General features: G+C 41.6%; 1 protein-coding gene across 8 annotated transcripts in view; it reads left to right on the forward strand.

Moving 5' to 3' along the window:
- IPO11 (importin 11) overlaps positions 1–27650 on the forward strand; it is a 295900-nt gene that overhangs the window by 209104 nt on the left and 59146 nt on the right. For all 8 annotated transcript variants that reach the window (XR_006291241.1, XM_043547525.1, XM_037902875.2 and 5 more), the window contains one exon: positions 3579–3700. Coding sequence is in view for 7 of the 8 variants with exons in the window: in XM_043547525.1 (XP_043403460.1) it covers positions 3579–3700 (122 nt within the window). In the remaining variant the exon portion in view is untranslated. The remainder of the gene's footprint in view (positions 1–3578; positions 3701–27650) is intronic.

The raw sequence follows: 27650 nt of genomic DNA on the forward strand, positions 1-27650 counted from the left end.
CTGGCATGTTATAGCACTGAAACGTGCAGTGCTCAGGGGGGTGTTTTTTCACACCCCTGACCAAGAAAGTTGCAGCGCTGTAAAGTGCCAGTGTAGACAAACCCTAAGTCACTGGGAATGATCAGTTCCCATTGTGTGGTGCTTGCATAGTTGAGTCACACAGTTGATTAATGAGTGGTCAGCACCCACCTGGGCAGGGATTCTTTGTGTGTCACTAGCAAAGTGACAGCACATTTCAGTAACAACCATAGCACACTAATGATACGCACGTTTGGGTAGAACAACGGGTTTCAGCAGATCATGACTTTCATATGGTACCTTACATGGCATGTTTTATATGAAATATCACAACTATATATGAATAATGAATATGGGGGTTACAGGGTGTCATTCTGAGGCACAGTGTGTCACAAAGGGTTATTTCCCCAACTCTTGAACACTGAAAGATTAAGAGCAGCAGCCACCCTTCCCATCAATTTAACTCTTTGGAGGAAAATCTAACCCATGCTGCCAGGATGAACTGCCGCAGATGCCACTAGCTTCAAATGTACTGGCATACATCAGCAATAACCAGGACTGTGTCTGGGATAAGAGATCCCATTCTTCCTGTATCTTTTTCACTTGCAAACTAGCCGCTGGGAAACTATGACATAGCTCCTGGTCGTCTTAGCCATTCTGTGACCTATCAAACAATTAGTGTCAGTCTGTTTAATGCATTGCTTTTAGTTTGCCTTTCTGGTCAGACTCAGTAATGTTACAAAAGGTAGATGTCTCTTTGCCAGCTAAGCTAGACTCTTATTAGACAGAAAGCAAGCAGAGAAAAGAAGAAATAGGAGATATAAAGTGGGGAAAGAAAAATTACATATTAGGGAGAGGGGGTCAAAGCATGTTGGCAATGCTGTATGTTTTTCAAAATTGATCCATTCCTGATTGGTGGTTATGTTCTCTGATTGCATCCTCTCTCTCCATTCACGAAACCTAAAGCCCAGTTTTGTGATATTAGAAACTGGGTTTACAGGAGGTGGTGTCAAACATGATGGTGAATCTCACTCCCTTAAACTATTCAATCTACAAATTTAGATGTTCTGTACACTGGCTGTCAGGTCAGATAAGTGCAGAGAAAAGGACAGTCTTTCAGATTTAGTAGTCAGTTATCCTTTATCATTGTACCTGGCCTCCACCAAACTCATGATGCCAATTCACCCAGCAGGAGTAGCCTGAAAAACTGAGGAAAAGGCAATCTCAATCAGTATTACTCCCAACTCTTACCCTGAGGCGTGCTACCAAAAGCCCACACAACAATAAGAAAGGTTAGGGCTGCCACATCACCAATATATGCACCACTGAAATCCTCTGTAGTAGGGTCCTTGGTGGTAGGGTTGCCAACTTGGTAATATTTAAAAAACAGACACTCCAGCAGGAGTGCCGGATCCTCCCCTGCCCCACTTATTCCCCCCAAACCCTACCCTGCCCGCCTGTTCCCCCAAAGCCCCACCCATGCCATGCCTATTTCAAGAATCATGGACTATCAGGGTTGGAAGGGACCTCAGGAGGTCATCTAGTCCAACTCCCTGCTCAAAGCAGGACCAATCCCCCATTTTTGCCCCAGACCCCTAAATGGCCCCCTCAAGGATTGAACTCACAACCCTGGGTTTAACAGGTCAATGCTCAAACCACTGAGCTATCCCTTTCCCCAAAGCCCTGCCTCTTCCTCAGGTCCCACCCTGCTTCTTCCCCCCAAAGCCCTGCCCCCATCCACTCCTCTCACCCCCTCCCCCTGTCGCTTGCTGCTTTCCCCCTCCAACTCACCCTGCCTTGGTCAGGAGGGACTTGCCTGCGTAGCCAAGGCTGGGAGCTGCAACCACCCAGCGCAGGCAGGAGGTGGCCCTGGCTGAGTGGGGGTTGGCGTGGGTGATGACTCGGCGCCTCCCCATCTCACCTGCCTGCAATAGCCAGACCACTGACATACAATTCGCTTCAGACTGTACATCCTCCCCAGGGTGCTCTTTGAGATTTGGACTTATTTTCTTCCTCTGTCTCAGTTCATAGCCATTGGATTACAAGGCCAAATATCTCCCCCTCCCACACACCTTCTTGACCTTCATCCACTGAAGTCATCATGTCCCTTCACTCTTCACTTGGGTTTTTCTTGCTTATATTGCACTCAGATTAGCATCTGGGCTTCTCCATCAATTGATTCATTCTCTTTGTCTGTCTCTCACCTCCCTTTTTTTCCCTTCTGGCCTGCCAGCTTGTGCTAGTTCTCTCTCGGTCTGCTGATCCTGCTTCTATTGGAGTTAATGGGAGTTTTTTTTCATTGACTTCAATAGGAATAAGAATATGCCTTTTAGTGTCAGCAGTTACTCTGATTCTTGAAGATAAACGTGTATGCTAGCTCTGAGGTTGAATCACATGATCACCTCAGATTGTTAAGGAAATGTGTTTAAAACAAAACAAAAAGAAAATATATGCGCGCACACACACACCATCCAGGTCACTCATTTGAAAGGCAATCACACACCTGGGTGGAATTAACATTCCAAGGAACTGTAAGAAAGCAACATGAAAGTAGAGGATGCACTTTCCTTCTTTAAATATACTGCCCAACAGTTGTGTTCAACATAACTATTTACAACTGAAAATGCATACTCTTTTCTAGTTTTTTAAGAATTTAATCATTCTTGATTTGCTTACAGTGTACTATAGTATAAATTTACCATGAAACCATTGCTCAGAGGGTGAAAATATAGTGCACTTACCTAATGTATTCCCTAGCATCCAAAATGCTGTTTCTGTGCAGCGAATTAATTATTAATTGAAAAGTATGAATTCACACAGATTAATCTGAAACTTCATAATATAGATTCTGAGTAGGAGTGGGGAGGTGATTTTACTTCTGTATATGGTGTTGCTGAGACCAGTACTAGAATACTGTCTGATTCTGGTGTCCACATTTTAAAAGGGATATTGAAAAATTGGAGAGGGTTCAGAAAAGAGCCACAAAAATAATACCAAGGCCCAAGAATATGCCTTACAGTGAGTGACTTAGAGCTCAATCTTTTTAGTTTGAATTAAATGGGAGAAAATACTGGGTACTAAAGGGCCATTTAATTTAGATGAGAAAGGTATAACAAGAACTGAACCAATGGCTGGAAATTGAAGTCAAGACCAATTCAAATTAGAATTAAGGCAAAGATTTTTCACAGTAAGGTAATTAATCACTAGAACAAACTACCAAAGGAAATGGTGGTTTTTCTATATCTTGAAGTCTTGGAATCAAGACTGGATGCCTTTCTGGAAGATATGTTTGGTCAATCTCAAGTTATTAGGCTCAAAACAGGGGTAAGTGAGAGAAATTAAATGGCCTGCTTTATACAGGAAGTCAGATTATATGATCTAAATTAAGAGCAAAATTAAAATAATTGAATTTCTAATATACTGAAATATACACATTCAGATTATGTGAAACAAGTCTCACTTTTACATATTCACATACAGGGAAATACTTTCCTACATCAAGAGTTTAACACTGCATGTGTAGACTATATGTAATATTTTGGCGGGGATTGTTTTTGCAGTTGGACCAGCTTCTTGGTAACATGATTGAAATGTGGGTTGACCGCATGGATAATATTACCCAGCCAGAAAGAAGAAAGCTTTCAGCTTTGGCATTACTTTCACTTCTGCCATCAGACAATAGGTAAGCAAAATTTAATAGATATCACTCTTTATCACTAATATTAAAACAAATTAAAAAGAACTTGCCTGATGATTTTTAAACATTTTAAGAAGAATATATTGATAAATAATTTTGCTGTATCTGTTGTTAGTGACCAAAGAAATGAAAAAGCTTAATATAAAATAGTATGAAATAATTCTTCTCTTTTATAGTTCTGCATAGTTACTATAATTTGTCTGCTTCTCTCCTGGACAGCATTACTTGAACATATTGAATATATGAAGTAGATAATTGTGCTTCAGGTTCCCCCCAGTTTAAAACTAAAGAGTTGCTGCTTCTCTCTTCCACATTTAAGTAGTTGGATCAATTGGCTCGTTAGGCTTTTGATGTTCCCTTGTGAGGACAGTTTTTGTTTAGTCTCATTTCATATCAGAGCAGATCTGTCTGCTATAGGATCTTTATCAACATGACAATGAGGCGGGGGGGGGGAAAGCTGCATGTGTAGATGTATGTGAACCCAATAGGTGCAACTTATTTTATTTTGCTGCTTTTACTCTTGGGACCTATCATGGAGAAATAAGGCATTCTAAATAAGCTTTGTCTGTGCGTATGGAGGCATTGCCGCCACCACCATATGATCTTCCACCATATGATGGACTCTGAGCCTAGGACTCAGTTTGAGAACATGGGTCCAAATCTGATTCAGCTATTCCTGTATATAGAGAAGAACAACTGTACCCCTCCATCCAAGGTTTGTAGTTATTACCACCTTAATTCTTTTTTGAACTCAGTTATACTTTTGGCCTTCACAACATCCTCTGGCAATGAGTTCCTCTGGTTGACTGTATGTTGTGTAAAGAAGTACTTCCTTAGGTTTCTTTTAAACCTGCTGCCTATTAATTTCATTGGGTGACCACCTGGTTCTTGTGTTATGTGAAGGGGTAAATAACACTTCCTTATTCACTTTCTCCACACCATTCATGATTTTATAGACTGCGATCATATTCCCACTCAATTGTCTATTTTCTAAAATGAACAGTCCCAGTCTATTTTAATCTCTTATCATGTGGAAGCTGTTCCATACCCCTAATCATTTTTGTTGCCCTTCTCTGTATTTTTTCCATTTCTTATATATCTTTTTTTGAGATGGGGAGACCAGAACTACATGTAGTATTCAAGGTGTGGACATTCCATGGATTTATATAGTGACATTATAATATAATATTTACTGTCTTATTATTACATCTTTCCTAATGGTTCCTAACATTCTGCTAAGCTTTTTTGTCTGCTGCTGCTGTAGAGTGAGTGGATTTTCTCAGAGAACTAGCCACAGTGGGTCCAAGATCTCTTTCTTGAATGGTAACAGTTAATTTAGACCCCCATCGTTTTGTATGTATAGTTAGGATTGTGTTTTCCAATAATTTTATCAACACTGAATTTCCTCTGCCATTTTATTGCCCAGTCACCCAGTTTTGTGAGATCCCTTTGTAAGTCTTCGCAGGCTTCTTTGGACTTTACTAGTTTAAGTAATTTTGTATCATCTGCAAACTTTGTCACCTCACTGTTTACCCCTTTTTCCAAATCATTTTTGCATATGTTGAACAGCACTGGTCCCAGTACAGATCCCTGGAGGACACCAGTGTTTATCGCTCTCCATTCTGAAAACTGACCATTTGTTCCTGCCCGTTGTTTCCTGTCTTTTAACCAGTTCCTGATCTTCCCTCTTATCCCATGACTTCTTGGTCTGGTTAAGAGCCTTTGGTGAGGGACCTTGTCAAAGGCTTTCTGAAAGTCCAAGTACACTATATTCACCAGATCATCCTTGTCTACATGTTTGTTGACTCACTCAAAGAAATCAGGTAGACTGGTGCAGCATGATTTCCCTTTACAAAAGCCATGTTGACTCTTCCCCAACATATCGCATTAATCTACGTGTCTGATAATTCTGTTCTTTTCTGTAGTTTCAACCAGTTTGCCTGGTACAAAAGTTAGGCTTACCGGCTTGTAATTGCTAGGATCGCCTCTGGAGTCTTTTAAAAAAAATTATCACATAAGCTATCCTCCAGTCATCTGATACAGAAGCTGATTTAAGTGATGGGTTACATACCACAATATGGATCCTGGACAACAGGATGGATCTCTCAATCTCCGTTCTGTTCACTCCCTCTGAAGCATCTGGCACTGGCCACTGTCCAAAGATAGGATACTGGGCTAGTGCCAAAGAATTTTGCATTTACAACATGTAGTTGTATAGAAGTTGCTATGTGGAAAGCTGGAGATTTTGGCAGCTGGTTAGGGAGCATTTGGACTTTCAGCATCAGGCAGGAGTTGGGAGATTATTTAAGGTTTGAACATCTGTTAGGTGTTCAAAGCTTTTGAGATTAGGGAGTGAATGTTCTTCCTCTTCCATTCTCCTTTGATGAGCAGGACATAGTTGATTTATCTTTAGGGAGAGATGGGGGGGTTGAATATCTAATATATTGTTAATGAACAAAAAAATGGAAAAACATGAATTCCTCCCCCTGCAGACCACACTAGCAACCAGCTACATCATTGCCCCTTCCTCAGTATGCCCTACTACATCCACCAGTGATAGATAAGTACATAAACTGGATGGGGTTTTTTGTTCTGATTTTTTGCTAAAATGATGAACAGTGTAATAGCAGGCATTGAAATTATCACTGTTGGAATTCATAGTTATCATATATATAGATAGATAGATAGATAAGAAAGGGCATTTCACAGTTACCTGAGAAATACTGTTCAGTCTGCCTTGAGACTCAGGAAGTCAGTATGGCATAAAGTTAAACTTGGGGTTCACAATTTTTCCATGAGCCCCATAATTTTTTTTGAATGCGGCCAAATTCTACAGTCAGTTCTGTATCCATGAAATTATAGAAAACATAGGCCTAGTCATATCTCCCCAAATGGGGAGCATTTGGGTGAATAGCTCAGCTCAGGAGGGATCATTGCTTTTATAATGAACAGAAGCTTATCTCCAGTCCACCAGGGCAAGGCATCTAGCCATGAGTCTGAACCAGCGTGTGGACTGCCTCAATTGCTTCTTGGGAAATGCTCTTAAAAAAATTTCAGCAGGTCTGCACAGAATAGAGTTTGGTGGACTTATTTGTAACCAAATTCAAAACTTAGCTGAAGAGGTTTTATCGTAGATTCAGGTTGTCGGGAGTTCTGGCAGTGGATGGAATCTTTGATGCATGTCTTTCCTCCTTCAAAGAGTCTCTGAAAGACATGAATGTAGGGAGCAAAACTTAGGTTGATCGCTTTAGACTGGTCTTTCCAACCCTGGTACTAAAAACATTTTGAACCACAGTTATCTCATTCTGCTTCTAGCTGCTCCAGATTTCCTGTTGTAAAGATCAAACCTTCCTGGTGAGCCTTAAAGATGAATTACTGCAGGAAAGTGTTTTTTATGCACTCTCAAAGGTCAGCATCAGTCATAGACAAGACTCCAGGGTACATTGAAGACCAGTCTGTTGGGTCCCCAGTCCAGTAATTAGTTTCTTTTTCATGGCATTAGAGAAATTGGCTGCCCACCTTAGCAAATGATTACCTGCTTGGAGGATCAGTTTAGTGTTATGAAGATTTCCCTACCCTCCTTGAATCTGTTGACTCATTTTTCTTTCTTGGGCAGCCCTCAAGGTAGTGTTCCAGTAAGGAATTACCCTAGCCTTGTATCTGGGATACTAGCAGCCCTGTTTTGTAAATTCTCTTTTATTGCTTTTGCTGAGGTAAAATTATTGTTAGAACAAGGTCTGGGATATTCATTTAACATTTATTTGGTCTAATCCCAATTTGGCTTTTCCCAATATTTCCCTTTTAAAGCAAAAAACAAAATAAAGTTGACATTCATTGGATTTACTTAGAACTTTAAAGTTTTGTCTTTCAGCAGAACTCAAGAAATCTGATTCCCTTATGTGTAATCTAATGTCTTAAGAATTGCCAAAAAGTCACTCATCCTTAGCTAATGGGATACAATCTTGTATCAAGCAATGTTATTAGGCTAAAGGGGGTCATTTCACTCCTTGCTGTGAGCTCACACTCTGCCAGAGGCCTTCTTGAACATATGGTAATTCTGTTTCAGTTGTAGTGACGTTTCTTAGTCTGACTTGGTACATTTTCCATAGGCATTAACATGCTGACTCAAACTTCTCTTCAGATCCAACATTCAGAAGAAGAGATTTGAGTGCAGTAGTACATATCAACACAGTGTAGTCCCTTTCAGCTGACCTTGCCTGTCACAGGTGTGATGGTTTACTATAAAATGTGCTTTTCGTTATATGATCATTTAATGTTGGGTCTTCATATAACTTAAGACAGACAAAATGTACTTTTGAAATGAGTGTTTTACATTCTATCATACTGATTGTGTGTTGACAGTATGTGGGTTTTATACACAATAACATGTTCTGTGCTGAATGTTGTTTGAGGAGAAAAGGTGCGTTATCTAAAAGGGAGAAAAATGTATAGTCTGATTAAATGATGAGGATTCCAAACTATAGTATTGTTTGTGACCATGGGACAGATGAACTTAAGCGTATTTTTGAAAACTATTAAGCTGCTTGTTATTGAAGATGGGAAAATTGCACAAAATATAAAAGAATCTGAGTAAACCTCAAGTGAAGGATGCTCTTTACTTTTGGGGAATACTTTCCCATTTTTTTTCTCTCCATCTCCAAAAGTTGGGCTACTTCTTAAGTTAACATTTTCATTTTCAGTTGTTTACCTTACCTGAGACCTAGTTGCAACATTATGGTATGGAAAGTATATGTGGTTTGCACATAGCCTTGTTTTCCCCTAGAAGTCTTCCTTCCAAATACTAATGTGGACGAGCCCTACTTAACTTGAAAATATTGGGCCTGTACCTGAAAAGCCTTATTCATATGAATAACACCATTTAAATCAATAGGATTATTCATTCAAGTAAGGATGGGCTTGCAGGATGATATTAATGAGGTGAGGCACACAGTATTCATGCCAGCAAGCAATGCTCTTTCAACTTTCTGCAATTACATATTTGTGATTCCCATAATGTATTCATTTCAGGATATACTAGCTATAACATTTGAGTTTATTACACCATTAACTTTAAAATCTTATAAATGTAGTGAGCAAATTACAAGTTCTTTTTGTGGGGTTTCCAAGTCATTGTTGCAAGAAAAAGATGCTGAGGAATTCTATCCTTGAGTAAAACTTCAGTCGTTAGCAAGCATATTTATTTAATTTATGTCACATGTACAAAATCAGATCATCATAAAATTTCACAATTTTCCTATATGACACCTAGTAAGATTGCCAGGTCCAAAATACCCTCTCAAAGAGAATCAGTTGGGCTATGAAAATCACCGATCAAATAACTGCCCTGCCACTATTGAAGATTATGGTCCTATACATCTTCTGCAGTTCCAGGAACTTATACTTCATGTACTCAGTACACAGGTCTGTAACTTGCATTAAAAGAAAGGCCTTCCAAATTCATTAGTCATTCAAGCACAAGTTAAGTTGGAAATTTTTAAACAAAACCCTTTTGTGTTATCCAAGCACATGCACACACAGAAAAAGTGAGTAAGTTTTTCCCCTAAAGATTTCCCATTCAGTTGACTTGATGCTTCAGCCATGTGACAAGGTGGGTTTGATCTGTCTTCGTGTTTCTTACTGTGGAGAACACCAGATTAATCCAGAATGAGGAGGAGGGACTGAAGGAGAGGAATGGCACAGTAGAGATGGTGAAAACAGCCTGACTTTTGTTTCCTTCCCCTTTCTGCCTTCTGAACTGCTTAGTTTTGCTTTGGCTTTTTGTAGATGCTTTTCCTAGTGTGCTTTTCCTAGTATGCTCTTCTAGTCTGTGGCCCTTTTAATCTGACAGAGACTTGCAGCTGCAGATTTAAAGTCACCATTTTGGTTGTGCTTGCTGCAGACTTTGCCTCCTTCCCATCCGGATGACAACTTAATTTACGTAAGAGCCTAGTTACCCCTTTCCATTCTGAAAATTTACCGTTTATTCCTACCCTTTGTTCCCCGTCTTTTAACCAGTTCTGAGTCCATGAAAGGATCTTCCCTCTTATCCCATGACAACTTAATTTACATAAGAGCCTTTGGTGAGGGACCTTGTCAAAGGCTTTCTGGAAATCTAAGTACGCTATGTCCACTGGATCCCCTTGTCCACATGTGTGTTGATCCCTTCAGAGAACTCTAATAGATTAGTAAGACATGATTTCCCTTTACAGAAACCATGTTGACTTTTGCCCAACAATTTGTTCCTCTATGTGTCTGACAATTTTATTCTTTATTATTATTTCAAATAATTTGCCTGTGACTGATGTTAGACTTACCGGTCTGTAATTACTGGGATCACCTCTAAAGCCCTTTTTAAATATTGGTGTTACATTAGCTATCTTCCAGTCATTGGGTACAGAAGCGGATTTAAAGGACAGGTTACAAACCATAGTTAATAGTTCTGCAATTTCACATTTGAATTCTTTCAGAACTCTTGGGTGAATGCCATCTGGTCCCAGTGACTTGTTACTGTTAAGTTTCTCAATTAATTCCAAAACCTCCTCTAGTGACACTTCAGTCTGTGACAATTCCTCAGATTTGTCACCTACAAAAGACAGCTCAGGTTGGGGAATCTCCCTAATATCCTCAGCCATGAAGACTGAAGCAAAGAATTCATTTAGTTTCTTTGCAATGACTTTATTGTCTTTAAGTGCTCCTTTAGTATCTTGATTGTCCAGGAGCCCCACTGATTGTTTAGCAGGCTTCCTGCTTCTAATGTACTTAAAAGACATTTTGTTGTTATCTTTTGAGTTTTTAGCTAGCTGTTCTTCAAACTCCTTTTCGGCTTTTCTTATTACATTTTTACACTTAATTTGGCAGTGTTTATGCTCCTTTCTGTTTACCTCACTAGGATTTGATTTCCACTTTTTAAAAGATGCCTTTTTATATCTCACTGCTTCTTTTACATGGTTGTTAAGCCACGGTGGCTCCTTTTTAGTTCTTTTACGGTTTTTTTTAATTTGGGGTATACATTTAAGTTGAGCCTCTATTATGGTGTCTTTGAAAAGTGTCCACGCAGCTTGCAGGGATTTCACTGTAGTCACTGTACCTTTTAATTTCTGTTTAACTAACCTCCTCATTTTTGCGTAGTTCCCCTTTCTGAAATTAAATGCCACTGTGTTGGGCTGTTGCGGTGTTCTTCCCACTACAGGAATGTTAAATGTTGTTATATTATGGTCACTATTTCCAAGCGGTCCTGTTATAGTTACCTCTTGGACCAGATCCTGCGCTCCACTCAGGACTAAATTGAGAGTTGCCTCTCCCCTTGTGGGTTCCTGTACCAGCTGCTCCAAGAAGCAGTCATTTAAAGTATCGAGAAATTTTGTGTCTGCATTTCGTCCTGAGGTGACATGTACCCAGTCAATATGAGGATAATTGAAATCCCCCTCTATTATTGAGTTCTTTATTTTGATAGCCTCTATAATCTCCCTTAGTATTTCATCGTCACTATCACTGTCCTGGTCAGGTGGTCGATAATAGATCCCTACTGTTATATTCCTATTAGAGCATGGAATTACTATCCATAGAGATTCTATGGAACATGTGGATTCATTTAAGATTTTTATTTCCTTTGATTCTACATTTTCTTTCACATATAGTGCCGCTCCCCCCTACTCCCTGCACAACCTGTTCTGTCCTTTCAATATATTTTGTACCCCAAATGATTGTGTCCCATTCGTTGTCCTCACTCCACCAGGTTTCTGTGATGCCTATTATATCAATATCCTCCTTTAACATGAGACACTCTAGTTCACCCATCTTATTATTTAGACTTCTAGCATTTGTGTACAAGCACTTTAAAAACTTGTCACTGTTTATTTGTCTGCCCTCTTATGATGTGTCAGATTCTTTTTTATGTGACTGTTTCTCATCTGATCTGGCCAATACTTTATCCTCTTCCATCCCCTCCTCCTAAGTAAAACCTAGAAAATCTCTATCAATAGACTCTCCTCTAAGAGAAGTCTCTGTCCAATCCACGGGCTCCTCTCCAGCAATCGGCTTTCCCCCATCTCTTAGTTTAAAAACTGCTCTGTAATCTTTTTAATGTTAAGTGCCAGCAGTCTGGATCCACTTTGATTTAGGTGGAGCCCATCCTTCCTGTATAGGCTCCCCCTTTCCCAAAAGTTTCCCCAGTTCCTAATAAATCTAAACCCCTCCTCTCTACACCATCGTCTCATCCATGCATTGAGACTCTGAAACTCTGCCTGCCTACATGCCGCTGCTCATGGAACTGGTAGCATTTCTGAGAATGCCACCATAGAGGTCCTGGATTTCAGTCTCTTTCCTAGCAGCCTAAATTTGGCCTCCAGGATGTGTCTCCTACCCTTCCCTATGTCATTGGTACCTACATGTACCATGACCACCAACTCCTCCCCAGCACTACACAAAAGTCTATCTAGATTCCTCGAGAGATCCGCAATCTTCGCACCAGGCAGGCAAGTCACCATACGGTTCTCCTGGTCATCACAAACCCAGCTATCTATGTTTCTAATGATCGAATCTCCCATTACTAACACCTGCCTTTTCCTAGTGACTGGAATTCCCTCCCCCAGAGGGGTAACCTCAGTGCGAGAGGATACCCCAACATCATCTGGAAGGGAGGGTCCCAACTATGGGAAGGTTTCTCTCTGCTCCTGTTGACTGCTCTCCTTCTCTGGGCCTTTCATCCTCTTCAACAGCTCAGGGGCTGTCTGACCGGAGGTGGGACAAATCTACAGTGTCTTGGAAAGCTTCATCAACATACCTCTCTGCCTCCCTTAGCTCCTCCAGTTCCGCCACCCTAGCCTCCAAAGCCCGTAAGTGGTCTCTGAGGGCCAGGAGCTCCTTGCACTGAATGCACACATACACCACCCACCCACAGGGCAGGTAATCATACATGCTACACTGAGTGCGATAAACAGGATAGCCCCTACTCTACTGCTGGGCTTCTGCCTGCATTCTCTCCTACAGCTACCTAAGTTAATGGTAGGGTTTTTGTTAAAATCAAGAAGTTTTGATTGTAGTTTAGTTTAAAGACTTTAAAGAATGGCAAGTGTACCTTGCCCCCTTTTCACTCCCCTTCCAAACTCCCTCTCGAAACTCCCTGTTAGTGGCCCGTTTGCAAAGCTCCCTGGTCAGTTGCTCACTGCTTTATAAAGCCCTGGCCTTCTTGATAGCCCCACCCCCTGACTAAGGCTCATATAAAACACCACAAAATAGAACACAAACGATAAACAATGGTTTCTGGCCCATTCTGGTACAGTCTCTTATGTATGTCTCTCTGTGGAGAGCTTTCAACAGAGATTACCCATCCCGATGAGTCGAAAGAATAGTAAATATGGCAGGCGACCAGCTTGGCTTAATGGTGAAATCCTAGCGGATCTTAAACATAAAAAAGAAGCTTACAAGAAGTGGAAGGTTGGACATATGACCAGGGAAGAGTATAAAAATATTGCTCGGGCATGTAGGAAAGATATCAGGAGGGCCAAATCGCACCTGGAGCTGCAGCTAGCAAGAGATGTCAAGAGTAACAAGAAGGGTTTCTTCAGGTATGTTGGCAACAAGAAGAAAGCCAAGGAAAGTGTGGGCCCCTTACTGAATGAGGGAGGCAACCTAGTGACAGAGGATGTGGAAAAAGCTAACGTACTCAATGCTTTTTTTGCCTCTGTTTTCACTAACAAGGTCAGCTCCCAGACTGCTGCGCTGGGCATCACAAAATGGGGAAGAGATGGCCAGCCCTCTGTAGAGATAGAGGTGGTTAGCGACTATTTAGAAAAACTGGACGTGCACAAGTCCATGGGGCCGGACGAATTGCATCCGAGAGTGCTGAAGGAATTGGCGGCTGTGATTGCAGAGCCCTTGGCCATTATCTTTGAAAACTCGTGGCGAACGGGGGAAGTCCCGGATGACTGGAAAAAGGCTAATGTAGTGCCCATCTTTAAAAAAGGGAAGAAGGAGGATCCTGGGAACTACAGGCCAGTCAGCCTCACCTCAGTCCCTGGAAAAATCATGGAGCAGGTCCTCAAAGAATCAATCCTGAAGCACTTAGAGGAGAGGAAAGTGATCAGGAACAGTCAGCATGGATTCACCAAGGGAAGGTCATGCCTGACTAATCTAATCGCCTTTTATGATGAGATTACTGGTTCTGTGGATGAAGGGAAAGCAGTGGATGTATTGTTTCTTGACTTTAGCAAAGCTTTTGACACGGTCTCCCACAGCATTCTTGTCAGCAAGTTAAGGAAGTATGGGCTGGATGAATGCACTATAAGGTGGGTAGAAAGCTGGCTAGATTGTCGGGCTCAACGGGTAGTGATCAATGGCTCCATGTCTAGTTGGCAGCCGGTGTCAAGTGGAGTGCCCCAGGGGTCGGTCCTGGGGCCGGTTTTGTTCAATATCTTCATAAATGATCTGGAGGATGGTGTGGATTGCACTCTCAGCAAATTTGCGGATGATACTAAATTGGGAGGAGTGGTAGATACGCTGGAGGGGAGGGATAGGATACAGAAGGACCTAGACAAATTGGAGGATTGGGCCAAAAGAAATCTGATGAGGTTCAATAAGGATAAGTGCAGGGTCCTGCACTTAGGACGGAAGAACCCAATGCACCGCTACAGACTAGGGACCGAATGGCTAGGCAGCAGTTCTGCGGAAAAGGACCTAGGGGTGACAGTGGACGAGAAGCTGGATATGAGTCAGCAGTGTGCCCTTGTTGCCAAGAAGGCCAATGGCATTTTGGGATGTATAAGTAGGGGCATAGCGAGCAGATCGAGGGATGTGATCGTTCCCCTCTATTCGACACTGGTGAGGCCTCATCTGGAGTACTGTGTCCAGTTTTGGGCCCCACACTACAAGAAGGATGTGGATAAATTGGAAAGAGTCCAGCGAAGGGCAACAAAAATGATTAGGGGTCTAGAGCACATGACTTATGAGGAGAGGCTGAGGGAGCTGGGATTGTTTAGTCTGCAGAAGAGAAGAATGAGGGGGGATTTGATAGCTGCTTTCAACTACCTGAAAGGGGGTTCCAAAGAGGATGGCTCTAGACTGTTCTCAATGGTAGCAGATGACAGAACGAGGAGTAATGGTCTCAAGTTGCAATGGGGGAGGTTTAGATTGGATATTAGGAAAAACTTTTTCACTAAGAGGGTGGTGAAACACTGGAATGCGTTACCTAGGGAGGTGGTAGAATCTCCTTCCTTACAGGTTTTTAAGGTCAGGCTTGACATAGCCCTGGCTGGGATGATTTAACTGGGACTTGGTCCTGCTTTGAGCAGGGGGTTGGACTAGATGACCTTCTGGGGTCCCTTCCAACCCTGATATTCTATGATTCTATGATTCTATGATTACAACTTTGAGAGAGACCTGCCTCTGGAGCATTCTTCTCTTGGTAAGTTAAAACCAAGGTATTATTTCTCAAAATTATTTTGCATTTAGTCTTAATATATCACCGATAACTAAAACCATTTATAAATGGATCAAAAGAATTTTGTTTAAGGACAGCTGAGTCCTGTTTGGTATATCCTCGATAACCTAAACAATATCTAATTGGCCAAAGTAAACAACCTTAATTAAATCCTGTGATATCAAAGAAAATGGTTTAATCAGTTACTTAGGTCTTGTCTACACTAGATATGCTACAGTGGCACCGCTGCAGCTGCACTGCTATAGTGCTTCACCTGAGACACTACCTACATCAACAGGAGGAATTCTCCTGTCAGTGTAGGTAATCCACCTCCCTGAGAGGTGGTAGATAGGGGGAGAGGTAGCTCACAGGGGGAGAGGTAGCTCAGTGGTTTGAGCATTGGCCTGCTAAACCCAGGGTAGTGAGTTCAATCCTTGAGGGGGCCATTTAGGGATCTGGGCCAAAAATTGGGGATTGGTCCTGCTTTGAGCAGGGGGTTGGACTAGATGACCTCCTGAGGTCCCTTCCAACACTGATATTCTATTCTATTCTATTCTATTCTATGGCTTTTGTTATGCCCAGGTCAGACTAGATTATCATTATGGTCTATTCTGGCCTTAAAATCTATTAATCCATAAACTCTTTTAAAATTGTCCTCTATCTGAATAGAAGCATTTTCATGAACAGGCCTGTTAAACTTACATTTCAGTTAAACTCTCTAGTGAGATGTACCTTAATTTGGAATAGCCGTTGACTTTTAATTCTTAATATTATGTAAGGTGTTAATAAGAAATATACAATTGCTTTTATTTGTTTTCACTGTTTCATGATCATTTAAATATATTGCAGAAATTTCACTACATTTCTGTGTGGACTGTAATATGCCATATTATTAATTAGGAGTTTAATATCATATTATGTCTCTGTCGGACCTAGTTTAAAGGCTGATCTACACACACACACAAACCAAAATAGCAAATAGTGTAAACTAAAAGTGATCTAGTTATTTTGGTCCAAGTCTTTGTGTGGACAATCTTATTTTTGGAATAAAACTGGCTAATGTCAATTTAGCTAACGTTGGTAAGAAAGTGTGTCCAAACCCTAACTGATATTGAAATAACTTAGCTGGTTTTAGGAACCCAATTTAGTTAAATCAACACATGTTTGCGTATAGCCTAGATCTAATTTATTTGCATTTTTATGGTTTGACTTTTAATTTTTTTTTGTCTTAAATTCTGATGGCCAGTTTTTATAGTAGGAAGGGTGGCACTGGCTACTTGTGCAAACCTTAGGCTTGTGATTCTGAGTTTACATTATCAGGTCCAGGTTCCCAATAGGTCTCTTCTCTGCACACTGTTATGGAGAAAATAGACGTTTCATACCAAATGTTTCAGTGCTAATTTGTAGCTTGGAAATAAACATGCTATTGTGAGTGCTATGATTAGCACTGGCAGTGCCAACAAAGCAAGTCAGCACTGAATGAAGGTACGTTGAACTATAATCTCAGGAATCTTGAACAAATACTTCTGTGCACTCCCCTGAGGGCTTCATAAAAGTGGTTTGAGGGGCTCTGTGTCTGTAGTTGGTTACTGATCCTAGAAAACTAACCTCCTTAGAACTCACTTAAGAAATCTTCCATTCTCCTTCTTGAGTATTGCTTGTGCAGATCCCCCTCTTAGTCATGTACCAAGCCTCAGGGAACAGGAGTTGTTAAACACAACTAATCCATCTTAGAATATTCTGGGGCATCTGAACTATGGCACTGAGACCACCTGAGGTGGAGTAAAACTTAATGGGACCTACATCTAAATCAAACAAAGGCCTCCCACTCTCCCTCCAGAAATTTAAAATATTTGCATAGGGCTGGCAGTGAAGTAAAACATACATGTACTTGTAAACCTGGCACATTTGGCATGGAAGTCAGTGAGACAGTAAACCTGGAATACTACAATGCCGTGTTTACAGTCACTTTTCACAGTAACATCACTCTTTCTTCCCTCCTCCCCCCAAAATTGTATATGGTCATGTATTGCCCTGAGAGAGATCTGCCTGAAACAGTCACTCTAAGAACTATAAACTTACACATTCATCTCTATGGGCTGTTACCTCCAAGACCCACAGCTCTTTGGGGTCCTCCCCATACCACTTCAAAATATGATTCTGTGTGTTAGTTGATGAGAGCATCAGGTCCAGCTCCTCCACCAAAGCAGCCAGGCTGTCAATACTAGGAGGGCTCCCTCCTACCCTGCCAATTCTCCCCCCGCCACCTCTCACCCCACCCCGCTGTGGAGAGGAGGTCACTGCTGTGTCTTGGGAGCAGAGGAGGAGGGGACCTGTGTTCCTTGGCTTGCCTCCCTCAGAAGGAGAGGAGGTCCTGTGTTACCATCACTTCAAGTTGCAGGGGGCAGAAGCAGGACTGCAGGGAGGCCCACATCATGATGTGTTGTTAACGGGGCCCTGAGTGTAGGAATTGTGTTCATTTTACAGAGCTAAACATACTGTTAGCACTTAGCAAACAATTAACAGCATCAGTGCTGCTTACAATATATAGTGGTTACAAAATAGCATTTCATTAATAATTTGAGAAGCATGTAATTATTTTCTGGGTTTAATCAGAAAGAAAATACACAGTAATCTGTCGTTAATTATTTTAAAATAGAAAATCAAGACTCATGATATTACAGGTATTGTAAAGACTTACTAAAATAATATAACACTTAATTTTTTCTTGGCTTTGTATTTATTATTTTTTAGTGCAGACTTTGTATGAATTCTGCTAGTCTGAAACCCCCTAACCTCCCCGCCATTTCCCAGGTCAACAAATTATTTATTTGTATATTTTTCTTGTTGTCTGTACAGAAAGGTATGTTGTTTCATTCAATGATGTTGTTTAAAAACCAATTAAGTCTATACATGTTTCAATATGTGGGCTGTATAACATCTCAATTGAAAATGTTTGTCCTTCAGACCTCATTGAAAATCCAATAAGTGGCAGCTATCCAAGAACACTGACGCTTTTAAATGACACAGTCAGTTAATTATACTGAAATATCTGTAGATTAACTTCTGTTTATTTAATTTCTTCACTCAAGGAAATAAATATCTTCCACAGGGTATGTTCATCAGTCTGAATGCCTTATAATTCTTAATGTACTTATCTTTACAATACCTGTGTGAGTAGGAAAGTGCTATTATCCCCATTTTACAGATGGGGAACTGAGACCCTGAGAAGCTAAGTGACTTACCCAAGGTTACAAAGGAAGTCTGTGGTAGAGGAGGAAATTGAATCCAGGTCTCCTGAATCCCAGGTTAGCACCCTAACCTCTGGACCAGCTTGTGTATGTGTATAGCTAAATAAAGGGAGTGCTTTACATATAGATAGATAGATAGTTTATTTATATAGAGACAGCAAGAGAGACCATGCTCACCGATAACAACCTCTGTATTTAGGTTGCTTTATACTTCCCATTATAAAAGATTCTTGTGGCCTTTTATCTGGGAAGCTGTCTCACCACCTTTGTTTTCTGCAAGACTTCAATGTTCATCAGGGAAATACCCTCAGTTTCAGCCGTATTTTATTCCGTGAAATTTTGTTCAGCCTTTGCTCAGATATAAATTGTTTAAAATCTCCATTTTCCTTTTCTGTCTTGTATTGCTCAAGAAAATGCTAGGAGCCTGCTAAAAATAACTGAACACACTAACATTTTGAAGCCAGGCTCGTGCCTCCTTCTCAGACTCTCCTGGGGAGCAGGAGGGATGAGATGACCAGTCTAGGTAACCCTACTGCCCCCCCTCAAGCCCTCAAAAAAACCCCACAAAAAACAGCTGGACCCATCGGTCTTTTCCTCACCCCAAGGCATTCCATGCATCTCAAGCTCTCAACTCCTGTTGCAATAAGAGACAGACACAGGCCTCATTCCTCCCAAACACCCCCTGGACCAGCACATGTCCCCAGCAGCCTGTCCTATTCTCTCTAGACCACATGGGGCAAGAGATCCTCAACTTCTAGGCGGTGGGGAGAGAGCCAGAAGAGCATGAGCTCTCCCTGCCAACTCAATAGACATCCTCTCTGATAAGAGTCTTCTCCTGTTACTAACACTGTTAGTCCTGTAGCTCAAGTGGTAGCAGTCTGTATTGCAGTGGTGAAAGTTCAAGGTTCAGATGGTGCTCATAATTCATCATGGGACAGACAATGTCACAGTTGTACATAATAAAAAAAAAAGTTTTTATATTTATCCTTACAAAAAAACTTTGTTAAAAGAAAGTTATTTAGGTTGTAAAGTCAAGCACTTGAAAGTTAGGAAATGCCAGACTCACAGTTGCCTGCGCAACCTTAATTTTGTCTCTTTGTGTATATATGTTATGGTACAGTATTTAATTACATTAACACCTAACTATTTCATCCACTGGACCCATGCCTCATTCAAAGTACAGAATGTACTCACAAGGGTTGCACAGGCAACTGTAAATCTGGCATTTCCTCACCTTTTTGAGTGCTTGTAACCTAAATAACATAAGGTATTTTATGTATGTGCACATATAGTTAGCTAGATATAAATAAATGTTTGTAAAACAAAATATATGCAAGAATAATTACTACAGACACATTTATTATGACTAATTTAAATTATAGCAGATAAAGGCACATTTTTCATGCAGCATCTACATAATTAAATGCTCATCTTCCCTTTCAACATCTAGAACATCTAGTCACTGGGTAAGATGTTGGTCAAGATTTCAGAAGACTGATGCCGAAGTTAGGCTACAAAACTACGCATTTTACAGCTTTGGTGGTGGTTGTTCGTATTTGTGGTACTACCCAATCAGGATCAGAATCACGTTATGGTAGGATTACCCTCTTTTGCTGTTGAAAGGGAAGATGAGCATTTAATTATGTAGATGCTGCATGAAAAATGTGCCTTTATCTGCTATAATTTAAATTAGTCATAATAAATGTGTTTGTAGTAATTATTCTTGCATATATTTTGTTTAACTTGTTAAACTGTATCTGTAGGATAATGTGGAAAACTCACTTGGGGAATAACGTTAACCGGGACGACATTAGGTGAGGAGTTCCTGTATCATCTTCATGCAATGCCTCAATATGCGCACAGTCACAGAGACCCTTAGCACTATAAGGTTTAGGAGGTTCCAGGTCCTAGCGTACACTCATACCTAGCCAAATCCCCTGAAAGAACAGCACACACGTACAGTTGAAGGACCACTTAGAATCATAGAATCATAGAATATCAGGGTTGGAAGGGACCTCAGGAGGTCATCTAGTCCAACCCCCTGCTCAAAGCAGGACCAATCCCCAATTAAATCATCCCAGCTAGGGCTTTGTCAAGCCTGACCTTAAAAACTTCTAAGGAAGGAGATTCTACCACCTCCCTAGGTAACTTCACACTCCCTTATACTTATTCACAGATTACCATCATTTCACTTCACCATTATTAAAGCATCAGAATGCTCTCTTATTCCACCTCCTTGCTGACAATATTCTTTATAATAAAAGCCCTGTGCCCTGGTATTGACATAACTGACACAATTCTGCATAGAAATTATGCACGCGTTGTACCCCTTCCCCTTCCTCAAACACATGAGACTGGAAAATGTAGGTCTCCTTATATCACAGTCACAGCTCTGTCACACATGTCAGAGTAATACACAGATCTTGCAAAGACACCTCTGCCAAGCAGAACTGACTGCTTCCACCATTCAGTACAGCTACACGTGACTCTGACCATACTCACGTCACCTGGTATCAGAGCCGTCCCTTGGGTACAGTGAATCGGAGCCCTGGCCCCACGCTTTGGGGAGCCCTGCAGGGGAGGCAAGCGGGGAGGGGAGGCGAGAGGTGAGCGGTGGTGGGGGTGAGGAGGAGCCCCCCCACCAGAACATCCCCCTTCCCCCAGCGCTTCCTGCCTGCCGGTGGGCCCTGCTGATCAGCATCTCCCCCTTCCTCCTACCGCCTTCCACGGATCAGATGTTTTGCGGTGTCAGGAGACGCTGGGGGGAGGCAGGAGGAGCGAGGGCGCAGCATGCTTGGGGGAGGGGATGGAACTGGGCAGGAAAGAGGCTGGGGGGGCCGGAAAAAGCAGCGGGGGGGTAGGGCTTTGGAGGAAGGGGCAGGGCACCCCCTGGGAGATAGGCGCCTGGTTTGCATGCAGATAATAAATGCTTAGACTGCTCTCGTATCCCAGCTTGCTACTGACCATATCCTTTGTAATAATCTGTGCCTTGCTAATTATATAACATACACAATTCTGCATTGAAATGAAGTACACTGGCTCCTGAAGGTACATAGCTCTTCCCTCTGTTCTTACACATCTGAGGATGCAAAACACAGATCTCCTCATATAATAATAATCACCACTCTATCACACACCTTAAAGTAATCCACACATATTCTCACATCACCAACACACCTTTATCGAGCAGGCCCAACAACTGCCTCCACCTTTTAGTGCATGTACACCTAACATGCTGACTGCACCTGGAATGTATTGAAATAATTCTAGTTGGCTTCTGCCAGCACTAGGGGAACAGAGGGAAGGTGACACTTCCTTTTTGTCCTTTAATAGTGTTAGATGGAATCCTGTAGGTGAGAGTGAATGGGATGTAAAAGGAGGTGAAGAACTTGTACATTTCAGCAACTCTAGTAGTGACAGAGTGAGGGTATGTGTGTGAATGTGGTGTATTGGGGCATTGCTGAAAGAGGGCAGAGTTAAGGTTGAATTTCTGCAAGGGGATGACAAACCACCAAGCAACCTTACCTCTGCGTTCACATAGTTTTTTGTCATTTCATTTCCTAGTCTTCTTTTAACAGGAAAAGATATGCTGCTGTTAGGAGTTAGTAGTCATTTAGGCAGTTGTACATACATGTCCCACAATTAGCATACTGAGTCAGCCGCCCCCTGCCAGACACATCAGCCCTGCTTTGGCATACCTCCCCAGCCATGGCTCAACCCATTCACTGCATTTCCCCTCCCCACTACTGTACCTAGGCCTCCCCCACCACGAACAAGGAATGCATCTCCCTGAAGTCTTTACTTGATATAAAAACATTCTACTGCAATTACTTCCTGCCTCCTAAAACCTGACTCTCATGCTGTGCCTGACCAAAGGACAACTGTTACAATAGAATAGTGTTGGGGTGCGGGGGAGGGGGGGAGGGTTGATGTCCACTGGCAGAGCTGTGGGATGCAGGGAGTTTGCGTTGCAGGAAAGTAGGGGTGCACTGGCAGAGTGGTGGTGTGCAGGAAGATGGGGGGCACTGGCATAGCTGGGGGTGAGGGGGAGCTAGGATGCACTGGCAGAGCTGGGATGCAGGAAAGTAGGGGTGCACTGGAAGAGCTAAGGCTGCAGGGGGGTTGGGGTGCACTGGTAGAACTGGAGGGTTCACAGGAGCTGAGATGCACTCTCCGAACTCAGGCTTCCAGGAGTTTGGATGAAGGAAGCAGGGATACACTGGCTGAGTTGTTAAATGCAGAAAGGTTATGGTTCAAGTTGATTGGGGTGCAGTGGCAGAGCAGGGGCTGCAGAGGGCTAGGGTGCAGGAGATTGGGGTGCACTGTCAGCTGTGGGGTGCAGGAAGGTTCGTGTGCGGGGGGAGGAGTGCTGGGTGGTAGTGGCAGAGTTGGCACTTCCCTCATCTGAGCCCCAAAGCACTCTCCCCTCCCTTACCATCTATCATTTATTTCCCTCCCCATAATCCTCCCCTCATGGCAGCCCCCAAACTCTTCTCCCGCTGTTCCTCCACTCCTCTGCCTCCTAATACCTTTCCCCTCCCAGGAAGCATTCACATGTACAGAAGGAGTACAAAAGAATAGTATAAACATTTAGGAACAAAATCAGAAAGGCAAAGACACAGAATGAGTTACTCCAAGCAAGGGACATAAAAGACAAGAAGAGGTTCTTGCTCCTATATTAGGAACAAGAGAAATACAATGGAAAGTATAGGTCCTCTACTTAGTAGGGAAGGACTGCTAATAACTGATGACATCAAGACAGCTGAGGGGTTTAATGCCTAATTTGCTTTAGTCTCCACTAAAAATGGTTAATGGTGACCAGATACTCAACACAATAACAACAAGAGGGAAGGAATGCAAGCCAAAAAAAAAAAAGAGGGGGGGGGGGGAAGAACGGGTTAAAGAATATATAGATACATTAGATGTATTCAGGTTATCAGGGCCTCATCCTCGGGTACTTAAGGAACTAGTTGAAGCAATCTCAGAACTGTTAGCAGTTATCTCTGAGAACCCATGGAGGACAGGTGAGGTCCCCAATGACTGGAGAAGGGCAGACATAGCACCCATCTTTTAAAAGGGGAACAAAGAGCACCTGAGGAATTATAGACCAGTCAACTTAACTTTAATACCCGGAAATGTAATGCTACAAACTATTAAACAGTCAGTTTGTAAGCATCTAGAGGATGATAGGGTTTAAGGAATAGTCAGTATGGATTTGTCAGGAACAAATCATGCCAATCTAGCCTAATTTCCTTCTTTGACAGGGTTACTGGCCGGGTAGATAGGTAGGAAGCAGTAGACATTATGTTTCTTGATTTAAGTAAGGATTTTGACACCATAGTCTCAGAAGCAAACTAAGGAAATGTGGTCTAGATGAAACTACTGGTTGAAAGATCGTACTCAAAGAATAGTTATGGTTTGTTGCCAAACTTGGAGGGCATATCTAGTAGGGTCCCATTAGGGTCAGTCCAGGGTCTGGAAATATTCAGCATTTTCATTAATGACTTGGATAATGGAGTGGAAAATCTGCTTATGAATTTGAAGATGATGCCAAGCTGGGAAGGGCTGCCAGCACTTTAAAGGTCAGGAATAGAATTCAAAACAACCTTGACAAATTGGAGAATTGGTCTGAATTCAGCAAGATGAAATTCAATAAAAACTATTGAAAAATATTTAATTTAGGAAGGAAAAATCAAATGCACAACCGAAAAATGGGAAATAACAGGCTAGGTGGTAGTACTGCTGAAAAGAATCTGGGGATTATAGTGCATCACAAATTGAATATGAGTCAACAACGTGATGCAGTTGCGAAAAAGGCTAATACCATTCTAGTGTGTATTAACAGGAGTGTTGTATGTAAAACACAAGAGATAATTGTCCCAGTTTGCTTGGCACTGGTGAGGCTTCTGATGGAGTACTGTGTCCAATTCTAGATGTCACACTTTAGAAAGATGTGGACAAACTGGAGAGAGTCCAGAGGAGAGCAACACAATTATAAAAGATTTCAAAAACCTGACCTATGAGGAAAGGTTAAAAAAACTGTGCATGATTAATCTTGAAAAAGGAAGATGGAGGGGAGACCTGATCATACTCTTCATATATGTTAAGTCCTGTTCTAAAGAGGACAGTGATCGATTGTTCTCCATGTCCACTGAAGGTGTGGGACAAAACGTAATGGGCTTCATCTGTAGTAAGGGAGATTTAGGTTGGATACTAGGAAAAACTTTCTAACGATAAGGAAAGTTGGCATCTGGAATTGCCTTGCAAGGGAGGTTGTGGAATCCCCATCATTGAAAGTTTTTAAGTATAGGTTAGACAAACACCTTTCAAAAATTATCAGGTTTACTTGATCCTTGCTCAGCCCAGGGTGGCTGCACTTGATGATTTCTCGAGAGCCCTTTGAGCCTTACATTTCTATGATTCTGTGTCTACTTCTCTCCTTCTGAAGACATTGATTAGATTTCCACCAAAATAAAAATGCAACCCTTGACTCACTTCCAGCCACTTAGTCCAAAACTCCTTTTGTCTTAGGTGGGGAGTTGTGATTAACTTATCTTTACATGTTAGTTGAAGGGTGAGTTCACAACCATCAAGAGGTCTGTGATTCATGCAGTCATTAGTACCTCTGTTTAACAGTAAAATGCAGCAGAAGGAAAACTTTTTATGGAAGCTATAACTCAAGAACCCCTTGGTCAAATGACCCCAAATGGGGATCATTAACACTACCTCACACTCCCATGTGTAACACCAAATTTCAAGTATTTTGATTAACCACTTGGATTTCAGAGAATAAAGATGGTGGGAATAGAAATCCTTTCACTGCTTTTCTGTATTAGTGAATGTGTACAAAATTAACATTTTCGTAAATGCTATTCTCAGTTTGGGTCCTCCAAATATTTAGTGGGTGCCACGCACTGCCTTGGGTAAAACTCGACAGATTGGGACCATTTTGATGTGCATCGTATCAATAATTTGTTCTCTAACACTGGGCAAACCCCCCTCCACCCTCCAAACCTGGAAACTTTTTGAAAAATGGCTAAGGGGTGGGGGGTCAGGGGAGGTTGTGTCTCCAAAACCTCTGGCTCAAATAACTGTAAATTTGCATCACTAACTCTAACCTGCACCCTTCTGAGGCATACCAAATTCCAAAGACATCTGACGAAGCATGTTGAATTTAGAGGACTTAGAAAGGTCAACCTTTCAACAGATGTCATGACGAAAGCTCAATTAGAGTGGCACTGCCACACCGTTGTAATATAATGAGAAAATATTGTAGAACTTTGAATACAGACATAATATAGTTCAGACTCTTCTTTTCATTTATAATAGGAACTTGTGATTACTTTGATAAAGTAATTATAGCACAAAGGCTTACTGAACAAAAGATTGGTGTTTAAGTTGCGGTTTTTCACATTGCTAAATCTTTGACTTTTTCATTTTTCTCTGTCCAACAGAAGGACTTGAGTTACAAAGGAATCTTTTAATGATGAGTAGGCTAAGCCTCTGGCAAGCCTATTTACAACAAAAGAAAATGTGCATTTTCATTTTCATTGAGATAATTGTTATAATTTGCTCTCTCTTGGCTCATGAGGATAGTTGAAGGACAGGTAAAGTAACAAAAATTGTTAGTGATATTCATCATAATTAAAAACTTAGGTACCACAGATAGCCTTCTGTTCTCTGATGTAACATTTGAACAACTTGCAAACACTGTGAGAGGGAAATAATAATCAGGTTTCAGAGTGGTAGCCGTGTTAGTCTGTATCAGCAAAAACAATGAGGAGTCCTTGTGACACTTTAGAGACTAACACATTTATTTGGGCATAAGCTTTCGTGAGCTAAACGCCACTTCATCAGATGCATGGAGTGGAACATACAGTAGGGAGATATAAATACACAGCATATAAAAAGATGGGAGTTGCCTTACCAAGTTTGGGTTCAGTGCTAAGAAGCCAATTCAATTTAACTTGGAAGTAGGCAATTTTCAACATTTGACAAGAAGGAGTGGAAATCACTTTTGTAGTGTTAATGAGGCCAATATAAACAAAGTCGCCCATTTCAAACAGTTGACAAGAAGGTTTGAGTATTTAGCAAAGGAAAATTAGTTTTTGTTAAAACAATGAGGAGTACTTGTGGCACCTTAGAAACTAACAAATTTATTTAGTTTCTGTAGTGACCCATCCACTCGCAGTCTCTATTCAGCCCTAATTTGATGGTGTCCAGTTTGCAAATTAATTCCAGTTCTGCAGTTTCTCGTTGGAGTCTGTTTTTTTTGTTGAAGAACTGCCACTTTTAAATCTGTTATTGAGTGACCAGGGAGATTGAAGTATTCTCCTACTGGTTTTTGAATGCTACAATTCCTGATGTCAGATTTGTGTCCATTTATTCTTTTGTGCAGAGACTATCCTGTTTGGCCAATGTACATGGCAGAGGGGCATTGCTGGCACATGATGGCATATATCACATTGATAGATGTGCAGGTGAACGAGCCCCTGATGGTGTGGCTGATGTGGTTAGGTCCTATGATGGTGTCCCTTGAATAGATATGCGGACATAGTTGGCACTGGGGTTTGTTGCAGGGTTTGGTTCCTGGGGTTAGTGTTTTTGTTGCGTGGTGTGTAGTTGCTGGTGAGTATCTGCTTCAGGCTGGGGGGCTGTCTGTAAGCGAGGACTGGCCTGTCCCCCAAGGTCTGTGAGAATGAGGGATCATCCTTCAGGATGGATTGTAGATCCTTGATGATGCGCTGGAGAGGTTTTCGTTGTGGGGCTGAAGGTGATGGCTAGTGGCGTTCTGTTACTTTCTTTGTTGGGCCTGTCTTGTAGTAGGTGACTTTTGGGTACCCTTCTGGCTCTGTCAATCTGTTTCTTCACTTCACCAATATATTGTCTATTGCCAGAAGCCCTTCAATAATGCCCCCTCTATCCTAAAACAGTGGAAGGAGTGGTGGATTTTCTAGTCTGGGGACAGTTGTGGGGCCTTATGGAAGAGGCTCTTTGACAAAGCATTGGCTACTTTAGTGAAAGACATCATCTTTGTAGAAAAGTATGTGCATTGCAGAACAGCTTTGAATAATATGCAACACATAGTTTGTGTATTAGTAAATTGTTTTTTAAAAAGTGAATTCCTTGTGGGAGTGATGGCTAATCCTTTCTAGGTAGCATGTGTGTTAAGAGTTGCAGGATTCAAAGGCATGAGGATGCTCCCTTTTAGCTTGATAATAACCTGCCTAGTCCTAGACTGAGAAACATTTGAGCCAAAGTATATTGA

This window comes from Chelonia mydas, chromosome 5, assembly GCF_015237465.2.
Source record: "Chelonia mydas isolate rCheMyd1 chromosome 5, rCheMyd1.pri.v2, whole genome shotgun sequence".
Lineage (NCBI taxonomy): Eukaryota > Metazoa > Chordata > Testudines > Cheloniidae > Chelonia > Chelonia mydas.